At 43.9% G+C, this 11,564-nt stretch overlaps 1 protein-coding gene across 2 annotated transcripts; it reads right to left on the reverse strand.

Annotated features, from left to right (window-relative positions):
• Positions 1–487: 487 nt before the first annotated feature.
• Positions 488–9,556, reverse strand: LOC113128762 (E3 ubiquitin/ISG15 ligase TRIM25-like). 2 transcript variants are annotated; one of them, XM_026304305.1, is made up of 9 exons: positions 8,846–9,556; positions 7,719–7,808; positions 6,699–6,779; positions 6,038–6,190; positions 5,094–5,253; positions 4,888–4,926; positions 4,275–4,349; positions 3,550–3,624; positions 488–3,123 (listed from the first exon to the last, which is right to left on the reverse strand). In XM_026304305.1, the coding sequence occupies exons 1-9, from the start codon at positions 9,431–9,433 to the stop codon at positions 2,570–2,572; spliced, it is 1,815 nt and encodes a 604-aa protein (XP_026160090.1). In that variant the 5' UTR covers positions 9,434–9,556; the 3' UTR covers positions 488–2,569. The 2 variants fall into 2 exon arrangements, with proteins under 2 accessions (XP_026160090.1, XP_026160089.1); XM_026304304.1 differs by having other exon boundaries at positions 7,719–7,814.
• Between the last annotated feature and the right edge of the window lie 2,008 nt (positions 9,557–11,564).

Below are 11,564 nucleotides of genomic sequence, written 5' to 3' on the forward strand. Positions count from 1 at the left end.
ATGGCGCGAAATCGGATAAAATGCACTTAAATCTTAATATTTGCATGTACAGTGTTTCAGTAAAAAGTGTTATTTGATTGAATGACAGCAAACATGAGTAGTAGATTGAACATTAACATGTCATTTATTTCTATTTAGTTTATGTTTGCAATATGTTAGTTAAACAAACTTGTTGAATTTGATTTACTATTAAATTAAAGTTCTCAAGCTAACATAAAGTGACTGATAGCAACTGAATAGGCAGTATTTATGTCCAGTGTTTTAAGCATATTCGCTTATTGGAAATTAGCAGAGGAGAAGTTGTTCTGGTTAAGAGTTAACTGAAATTCCAAACTCTTGTACAAGGACCCTTTCTTGGTCAGAAAATCACAGTCTGCAAGCAGTTAGCTGCAACCAACCTCGCAAGAAAGAGATGCAAAACAAAGGAAAAACATGATATTATATGTTAGCCAAAAAATAACATCTTGGTTAACTACAGGTGGGGGAAGTCGTGGTTTTAGACTTGACTCCCCTCCCTTGGTGCTCAGGCTCAGTCCTGGCCCCTTGGCACTTGTCTCCTCCAATCCCTGGGGGCCAGTGCCCTGTTGTGAGAACTAGGAAGTTAGAAGCTTCAGTCTTATCTGTCATTCCTACAGTTGTATTTGGAGTTATTCACCACTCAGCAGTGTCGAGGTGCAGTCTCTTCCCTGCCTTCAGCTTTCAGTGTCTAATTACTCTTGAGTCACAACACATTCTTAACCTGCTATTCAAATCTACATCTACATAGGTATATTAGTATGCAATATTAATGTGAGTGTAAGCGGTGTGTTCCTTCTGCAGAAACCTACGCTCTTTTCAATACCTTGTGTGTCTCTTCACACCGTGGACACAGTGCTTTTAACCTTCTTTCTTCAGTGTGTCAGGTCTGCATAACTCTTTGCAACAATGTGTGCATAAACTATATTTGACAAGCTAAAAAGGATGTAATTGCTAATAATATTTTTCCCCAACAGTGTTGTGCTAATGATACATCTTGGATAAATGCTTGCTGGTGTTGAATCAATATCTCAGTTTTACCTTCATACATGAGTTTATTTAAAGCCAAAGGGGAATGAACCCACCTTGGAAAAAGCAGCAATCCCCCATACACAACAGAAGCAGGATGAGTAAACAAGAAGAGTAAAGAGGTACAGTTTTCCAGACCAGTGTAGACAATTCAGCTCTGTTACAGTCTTTGTGGAATAATGCACTTCATGGCAAAAAAGATCAAATCAGGTTGGCAAATTCAGAGGTTTTCTACACTTGCTTGTGGTTTGGTTTAAAGGCCTCACTGCTTTGTCAAGAGATAGCTATCCTCTGGAACAGCACCATCATTTCAAATGACATTTCAATCAAAAACATCTTCATAACCCAATAAAATCCGTGGCTACAGTTTATCATCTATTTAGATGGAAGATGAGGTCAACCTTGAACTCTGAAAACACACTGTAGTTCAACCTTTTCCCCTTTTGATGCTACAATCAAACTGAAACAAGAGACAAGGGAAACAGGCCGACTTAGTTATAATGTTAAAGTTTTGTGTTTCCTCGCATTTAACAACCATCTGACAGTTTAAAGTCACATTGTTTCAAACCCCAACTGAGAATATGTGATAATAATACATTTGAAATTGGTTAGATGTGACACAATCACAGGACTGGATTTGGAAGCATGCAAAGTGCCACAAAATCTATGGCTATGAAATTGTACTTTGCCCTGTTTGTGTAGGCCCTAAAGAAACCAATATGAAAATTCAGTAAGTTATGGACTTAATTTTTGACAGGTTAAATTGCTAGTACATGGTTTGACTGGAATATGGCATTTTTCAGGTAAAACAGAGAGAGGTTTCTAATGTCACCTGGCGGTGAGTTTGATATAGAAACACCTGCCTGCATTCAAGTAGATACAGGCACTAAACATTCAGCCTGTCACTGTGGGAAGTTAAATAATAAAACCGCCCTCTCACATTTGTATAACGTACAAAACATTTGCCATAAAAAATTTTTTTAGCACAAAGAAAATAATGTAAAACACAAACGTGGGTCAACAATAGTATGTTTGCGTTAAATTGAACATACTGCTCCACGTGTCCCTTCGTCTTGATTAGTAAATAAAAACACTTAGATTTCAAGCTACAAGAGGGTAAATGGTTTCAATCCATCACGTCACTTTTTCATCAGCAAATCAGTGTTTTACACTTTGACACTTGAACACGCCACAGACAGAAAACACTCAGGTGTACATAACAAAAGCTGCTTCTCCATCCTCATATACTGTTTACTGGTGCTTTGTCGCAATGTGATGGTGAAACACTTAAATTAAAAGGAGCCATTGTCAATGTGAATAGTAACAGCTGTGGTTTTCCTACTAAGACAAGTTTTGGAGGAGAGCACCTACAGAAGAACACACATGTATGGAAAAATAAATGTGTTTTATTCCAGCTGTGATGCTTCCTCCTGCTGTTGCTACATCTGCACCAGCATCCTATTCAGTAACATTTTTTGCGTACAGTAGTTAAATGAAGGGCCCAGAGTGAGGAAGGGGGGTATGTTTAGTCTGGGTTTCCATTGCTGCCCTCATGAGAGCAGATGAGCAGGGTGGAGTCCAGATCCAGGCGGAAGCCCGGGTACAGCGGCTGGGAGAATGGGCAGCGGAAGGTGTGCAAGAGCACCACTGTGTCCGACACACTGTAGAAGGACAAGGCTCCTTTCTGCCGCTCCAGGAACACACCAATCCTGGGGCAGGGTGGTGCAGCCACTGTGGTCTTACGGTTGTTGTGCCAGGCTGCGTATCCAACATGTGTACACCTCAGCCTCCAAGAGTTCTCGTTGCGCCCCAGGAGGCAGGGCTTTCCACCACCTTTGCGTCCAATCCCACGATAGGTGACACCAATGTCGATCCACCCCCCACCCCTCCACTCCACCTCCCAGTAGCTGGCACCACCAAACTGGCCCTCCTTGCACAGGACCTGGGCCACTGAATCAAAGCGAAGGGGGTGAGGGGGATAGGACTGGGGCTCCTCGCCACAGTGGGCTCCCTGGGGACCCTCCAGGAGAACCACAGTAGGGTGTGCTGTATCAGGGTCCAAGGAAAGGTGACATGAAACTGGAGGGAAGGAGACAGAAAGAGGAGAGATTAAGAGATTTTTACAGCCCCAAAGAGGTGGCATGTCACCAACGTCCCAACTACTAAAATTCAAAGTTCGGATGTTGCTTGTCTCTTTATTGTCCCTGAGGGAATTTAGTTTTGAGATGGCAGTTGTTTAGCTAATAACCAACACTTGGAAACCACCTAGTATTACTTAAATAGTGTTACATAGTTGGTTGTTGATAAGCAAAGAATTCAATTTTTCCCTATGCAAACTGAGCAAAGGTCAACAGATAGGGGGTTTCTACTGTACAGATTGTAAAGGAAGAGGTAGACAGTACAAGAAGAAGAAGGGATAGAACACAAAAGAAGAAAGGTAGATTTACATCAAGGAAAATGTACACGTATGAGACAGACCTGTGTAAAGAAAGATGAGGTACTTACACCTGAGAAAAGCTACCCTCATCCTCTGATCCGCAGGCTGCAGAGACAAAGACGACAGACGGAACGACACTGGCACTGCAGAGAGAAAACAAAGACAGGAGATTCAAGGTGTAGTTATTCCATCCATCCATCATCTATACCCCCTTAGTCCTAACCAGGGTCCCAGGGACCTGCTGGAGCCTATCCCAGCTCTCTTTGGGTGAAAGGCAGGGGTCCACCCTGGACAGGTCCCCAGTCCATCACAGGGCCACATAGAGACAAACAACCTCACACACTCACACTCACTCCTATGGGCAATTTAGAGTCACCAATCAACCTGACATACATGTTTTTGGACTGTGGGAGGAAACCAGAGTACCTGGAGAAAACCCACGCAAGCACAGGAAGAACGGGTGTAGTTATTATCTGGAATATTAAAATAACTTTTCTTTAAAAAAGGTGGGAGACGTTAAAAGACAGAAACAAAAAGAGAAAGTGCAGTAGAAAAAGAAAAATGAAAAGGCAGAATTGCAAGTAAAGAAGATCAATATGTATGGATGAAAAACAAGGAAGGAGCTGGAGCAGAGTAAAAAATGGGGGGAAAAAAGAATTTAAAATAGTAGAAACAGAAAGCAACACAAAACCTTTCAAACAGAAGAACACCCGGCAAAATTTTTGGTTTATAAGTTTTAAGTTAAAGGGTCAGTTCACCAGAAATTAACAAAATCGCACATTTTCCCACCTACCCCTAGTGGTTTGTTGCCCTGATGGTTGGGTTCTCTGAGGTTTGGAGTTCCCCACACTGAGATTCCTTCCAGCTCCTCAATATAATGGATATGAATGGGATTTGATAAACTTTTTAGAAAACTCAACAATACCAGTAATAACAAAACTAAAGAATCACAGTCAGTCAGGAAAACCCACAGATGAACAAACTGCTTCAATATAATGTGGCCAAAGTAAAAACACCAATGTTCTCAGTCATGTCTCTGTTTGGAGCCAGTTTCAGCTCCATAGACAGACGTTGTCCACAACTAGTACTGCACTGAATCATTAACTGCACACTGTCACTGAATCGCTTCATTAAAACAGTTTCATTTTAAATGAAGTAAGTGCGGCTGAATTTCGTTGCTTCCAATGAAACTAAAGAGAAGTGATTGGATGGAGCAGAACTGGAGCTGAGCCAGCGTGTGTGGTGTCAGACTCAGTCTCCCCGTCCTCTTCAGCATCAATAATTCAAACGTCCACTGTCCCTCGTTGTGTTCAATGTCACGTAACAACCTGCAGCCTGGTAAAAATGGGCCTCCCTGACACTGTCACAGAGGATGTGTGTTTGTGTGTCATGTTCCTGACTCTTACCTTTCACACACTCTCCACCAGAGACGTGGTTCTCATTAACTGGAAGAGAATTCATAGTGTTAAACTAAACACACTTACAGCCTGTGTGTCAGAGTTAGTATTTATCCATGCTGAACCTTTGCACTATAAAGTGTAAAGTGTCTGCATAGTCTACAGAACATCATCATTAGTGTTCGTCTTGCTGAACTGCAGGTGGTCTGCCATACCTGCGCGGCTGATCTTGTCCACCTCCTTCCTGCAGACCTCCTCGACGGTGCTGCGGAGGTGGCACAGTGCTCTTCTCGCGCCACTGAAGGCTTCTGTGGGCAGGCTGAGGTCTACGGAGTGCCTGGCAGTGCTGTGAGGGATGCACTGCAGTGGAGCCGCCTGAATAAATTAAGAGAAAGTGGAAAATAGAAGCAGCCAGAGCGTCTACAGCTACGTCTACAACTGAATGTGAAACACAGCGTTCAGGCAGCAAACTCATTCTGTCCTCTCATCTTCCTTCTCCTCCATCTTTCACCCACAGACTAATCACCCTGGGGCTTTCTTGAAGTGCACTCTGGTGAGTTCTTATGGCCTCCAGGATGCATTAGACATAATGGGAGAATATCAAGTGCAAAAAACTGCATTACTTTGATAGAGCGACCGTCACAAGACAGCGAGGCTAAAAGCGTCTGATACGGAAGCGTCCTGTGCTGCAGTGCTAGACGGGTGGAGATTTATTAGTTAAGACCTGCAGTTGTTAAATGATCCACTTCCACTCCATAGTCACTTCTGCCTGTTAGAGCAGTAATTCTCCAGGCAGAACAGGAAACCATGGCTGTGGGTTACTTCATACTGGCCTCCAAGACTTTGTGTAACAAATAAAACCTTCCTATGACGCCAGCAAGATGGTGACATTTCTTTAGACTAATGAAACACCAACATGACCAGTAAACAGTCTTACTTTAGAACATGAGTTTAATACAAGTAACTCATTTTAACTTATTTTTCTAAGTGTATTGAATGCATTTTTTTTTATGATATAACATTTCTAACTAACAAACTAGTCTTTTTGAGAAATGTGAATATTTTTCTCCTTTTTCCAATGCTGCTAAAATTAATTGGGGCTGGTTTGATGATTTTTTTTTTCGCACTTCAAAGCCACGCTGCCATCTCGCCTCCCCACCTGCAGGAAATGGCTGTTATCCTCTGTCTGCAACAGCTGAGTGATCTCCTCATCTCTCCTTCTCAGCTCCGCCAGGTCTTTCTGCAGCATCTCAACGTCGCGCTCGGCCCTCCCCACCACCGCTCGTTCCTTCGCCTCCAGCGTAGCTCGAACCTGCAGCACATGTGGAGATGCTGCAGTTCACTAAGGCTAGTGTCATGAGTGTAGTGTGGCTGTGCCAAGTAGGAATCAGATGACTCTGATTTACAAACATTACACACAACAATGTAAAACGATCTGTGCAGGGGATATGGACGACTTCAACTGCATTTTCATTATGAGGTGCACTAATTTTAGGAAACTAAAGTTTTAGTAGACTGGAGCCAAAATGCCACTTATTTCATTAGCATTGTTAGCATTTAACACACACTTTCTATTAACTTTTAAGCAGTTAAAGTCCACTGATTAACCTTTTTAGTACTTTTTAGTACTACTGTTTGCACCACTGCTACTATTTTGTCTAAAGCAGGACTACAATTAGTAATTCTACATTAAATTATATAGCTTCAGCTACTTTTCTGTGTACTGCTGCTGCTGCTGACATGGTTCTTCAGAGAACTGAGGAACTATGCTGCAACGTTTGGTAACATGACTGAGAACGTCTGTAGCTCCTGCTCCTCACCTCTGCCTTGGTCTTCTCCAGGCAGAGTCCCATGTCTGCAAACAGAGCTTCACTATCCTCCACCACAGCTGACACCAACACCTGAAAACACACACACACACACACACACACACACACACACGCACACACACACACACACACACACACGCACGCACACACACAGCAGAAATCTTTAAAGGTGGTGCAATGCTGCTAAAGTAGACATGAAAGAATAAAGTCCAGATGTGCTTCCATCCACTCATGCATGTTATAGTACATGTTGTTTTTCACATAATGACATAATTTACTGTTGGCACAATAAGATGGACCAGGGTTTTTCTGAGATTTTAAAGCACAACCTCAATGTTTGTCAGTGTCTATATTCACTGTCTATGTTCTGATAGTTACTAGGGACCAGTCTGATAAAAGACCAATTTCAGTCTGCTGCTTCACTGAGCTAATACAGTGGTTTTCCACAACGTTAGAGCGAAGACAAACTGGCTGGATGGAAACAATGACCAGTGGAGTGAGAAGATAAAGCTTTCCCGGAAGACTGAAGGGGGGCAGAGAAACTAGACCTTAAATTAGCGATGCACTGGAAACTGATGCCGCAGTGTGTTTGTGTGTGTGAGAGAGAGAGCGATGGAGATAGAGAGACAAGCGGACATCCTGATGTTACAGGCTGTTTCCATCCATTTTACTAGTTTACTAGTGGTGCAGTATGGCATGACTGGTGCAGCATGAACTGCTTTGCTCAGTGATGAGACCTCAACGTCCAAAGACTAGTGAAGCTTTGAGGCAGGTGCCAAGTCACCCAGGAAATGTTCAGTCATTGATGATGGCTACTGGCTCAGGAAGAGCCCTGAACATGCAGAACTAATACATTCCAGGTGTACCAGGACATCCCTTAGCACCATCGCTTAGAGTAATAGTGTCACAGTGGTGTTTATAATATGTCATCAGATGAAAACTGGCTTGGCAGAAGGTGGTTATCTTGTCTGTGTGTGTGTGTGTGTGTGTGTGTGTGTGTGTGTGTGTCACCTTGAGAGACTCTAAGCTTTGTTGAAACTCCTCCATCTCTCTCTGTCCACAGCAAATCCTGTCCTGGACTGTCCTCTGACAGTCCTGGAGCTGGAGCTGAGCCGCAGAAGGACGGACAGACAGGGACATTTGGATGAGACAAAAAGAGTCGGTCAGACATAAGAAACGTTCTTATGAATTGATGTGGTTAAAGTTGCAAAGGTTTTGTTATGCACTGTTAGCTGTTTATACAGTAAAGGTTTTATACTGTAAGTCCCCCATAGTTACTGTAAAATACTGTAATCTATATCTAGAATCTAAAAGGTTTAACGTGGTGTGGATTTAGTCTGCAGTCTGCTGAAATGATGAAAACTGAAAATGATTATTGTTTACTCTTGATTTGAGGCTTTGCTTCTAATGCACACATGAAATCCATCCATCCATTATCTGTACCCCCTTAGTCCTAACCAGGGTCACAGGGATCTGCTGGAGCCTATCCCAGCTCTCTCTGGGTGAAAGGCAGGGGTCCACCCTGGACAGGTCCCCAGTCCATCACAGGGCCACATAGAGACAAACAACCTCACACACTCACACTCACTCCTATGGGCAATTTAGAGTCACCAATCAACCTGACATACATGTTTTTGGACTGTGGGAGGAAACCAGAGTACCTGGAGAAAACCCACACAAGCACAGGGAGAACATGCAGACTCCACACAGAAAGGTCCCTGATGGGTTTCAAACCAGGAACCTTCTTGATGCGAGGCAACAGGGCTGACCACTAAACCACCGTGCTGCCCTACACATGAAATCACCTCTGCTAACTAACAGGAGCGAGTTTCATGGGCAATCAAACTAGTCTCATGAAAGGTTCTTGTAACTTTCAGCTTACCAACACCTCTATAGACCCATAAACCTTATTCTGCATCTTTACTTTTGGAAGAGGTGGTTTAAGATCTAGGACTGTAGGCTTCTCATTAGCTGTTTTGAAATCATGAGCTTTCCATCCATGGCATTTAAATTGTGTCAACGCAAAACTTTATAGACCCCTGAGGGTCTGACTTTGGATCCTTACCACACTAAAGACACTTTAAAGACCGAACACATCCCCTTGACAATCCTGTGAGAGCGTCGGTGTTTGTCAGTACCTGTCTCCTGGCTCTCTGGGCGTCCACACCGTGCACGTCCTCCTGGTCAGCCTCGCACAGAACACAGTCCCCGCTCCACTGCGCATCGTGCTCGCTCCCCGGGGGCTCCAGACCCAGGCGGTGCTGGGCGCACAGCCGCTCCGCTAGACTCTCCACGGCGTCCACCAGCTTGTGCCGCCGCAGCGTGCTGACCTCCCGGTGCGGCAGGACGTGGAGCTCGCAAAAGGACGCCAGGCAGACCAGGCACGACTTGTTCGCCCTCAGCTTGCTCTCCGCGGGGCAGAAGTCGCACGGAACTTCTCCGACTCCCCCCAGATACGGCTCCGGCGCCACAACCACCTCGCTCAGCTTGAGTTTGTCCACGACATCGGCGAGCACCGTGTTCCTCCGCAGGACCGGCCGAGGACTGAACGCCTCCCGGCACTGGGGGCAGCTGAACTGGCCGGACTCCGCTTGGTCCCAGTAGTTGTTGACGCAGCCCATGCAGTAGGTATGTCCGCAGGGGATGGACACCGGGTCCTTCAGGATGTCCAGGCAAATGGGACACCTGAACTGGCTCTCTGTCACTGAGATGTTGGCCTGGGCCATGTCCGCCCGGACCCCCTCTCACGTCGGATGGTTTTTAATAAACTTCCTGCAGTCTCTGCTCCAGACTCCCGGTGTCTTGTTGTGAAAGGGAGTGTCAGGTGGAAATGATCCTTCCGCAATGTAGCTAGTGCCTCACAGCACCGTTTGTGCCCTCGGTGTTGACTTACAGGAGTAAAACATCTGTAAAGGGTCATTTCGCCCAAGTTTCAACAAATTGACACAGGAAATCACAGTTTCTGACACTGGGGCTTCGATTCCTGTACAAATGTGGATGGAAATTGATTTGTGATGATGTGTACACCACCTGGGACAGATTTACACACTATTGACCTTTTCAGAGTTACAAGACTGTCCACTCTCCTCAATAGAAGCAAGGTACCAGACTGAAAGACAGACAGGCTTTGTTTGTTCTTTAGGGTTATTGTGCACATTTATGGTCTTTTGCATCTATCTGTTGTCATTGTGCTTCTCCTTTTACTGCTTGCTTTGTGTTTACATGTTGCATATCTTTGTTCATGTTTTTTGTCTCCTCGTGTAGTTGTTTTGTGAGTCATTATGGTTGTTGCTCACTATAGTGACCTTTTTTTAAACCTCCAGTAGTTTAACACTTTGCTTTGCACTATTCAAGGTTAATCAGTCGACTTCAAATCCTTAAATGTCAATAAAAATGGAAAAAATGGGGGTGATTCCAACTTTTGACCCGTAAAACACCTTTTCCCTTTACAATACAACTTTTTAGTTACTTTCTGAAGCTTGTTGTTTTATTTGGGACTGAATGAGGCAATAAATAAATAATGATACTAGCTCAACTTCTAGATTATTTTGAGGCTTTATTGAAATAGTTGCTAGAACGTTGCCTGTACATTTAAAGGTATAAGATGAGAAAAACTCTGCTGTGTGTATTTCACAGAGGTTTGTTTATAGTTTATTTCCTTCACATTTCTTATACACACAACTGCAGTGGGTCATTTTTAAGAGTTTTAGAGTGCTGTCATGTGTTCAATAGGAAAAAAGAGAGTTTGTTTGTGAGTTTATTCACACTGACCCCTGATGGCAACATATTGCAAATCACCCAAGCATATGGAAAAACAATGACAAGATCATCCATCCATCATCTATACCCACTTATTCCTAACCAGGGTCCCAGGGATCTGCTGGAGCCTGTCCCAGCTCTCTTTGGGTGAAAGGCAGGGGTCCACCCTGGACAGGTCCCCAGTCCATCACAGGGCCACATAGAGACAAACAACCTCACACACTCACACTCACTCCTATGGGCAATTTAGAGTCACCAATCAACCTGACATACATGTTTTTGGACTGTGGGAGGAAACCAGAGGACCTGGAGAAAACCCACACAAGCACAGGGAGAACATGCAGACTCCACACAGAAAGGCCCCTGATGGGTTTCAAACCAGGAACCTTCTTGCTGTGAGGCAACACGCTTTACCAAGTGAAACACATATACTGTATTGTCATGTGCGTGCAAAGAAAGTTTCCCCTCAAAAGATGTGGGAATTTACCAGGCAGAGAGGGAAGCTGAGTGATCCGGGTTTTGGAGCTCGGCAACCTGCAAGAGTATAACAAGAGCAACCTTTCCTTAACTGTGATGTTAAACTGCTGAAGTGTCTTTAAAACTTTTATACAGATAAATGCAATTACGTCCACATGATTATTTGAAATATGTAAGCAGCTGCTAAGTGATATATCTTACTTCCCTGAAATACATTTGATTTTCTCACCAAGAAGAGAATTTACTTAGTTATATGGCGTCTGCTGACATCTCTAATATGTTCTGTCATTCAGCGTCGCTTCTGTGAATTGAATTTCAGCAGCAGATTGAAGAGTAAAAGATGGATTTTCAGGTGCTCTGACTCAGCCATATCAGTCACTCGCTCTCTCTCTCTGTCTCTCACACACACACACACACACAAACACACACACTCGGGTCACTTTACCTGCCTGAGAAGTTAAGTGGTTTCCTCTGTGAGGGTTAGTTTGTCAGTGGGTTCAGGCTCAGTGCTGCATGTCTCCTTAAATACAATACAAAATGATTTCTGGCACATAAAATGTTACGCTTATACGTTTATATAACAAACACTGCCCTGTTAAACACTTATTTCTAGGTCTCTTA

Source organism: Mastacembelus armatus, chromosome 1 (genome assembly GCF_900324485.2).
Source record: "Mastacembelus armatus chromosome 1, fMasArm1.2, whole genome shotgun sequence".
NCBI lineage: Eukaryota > Metazoa > Chordata > Actinopteri > Synbranchiformes > Mastacembelidae > Mastacembelus > Mastacembelus armatus.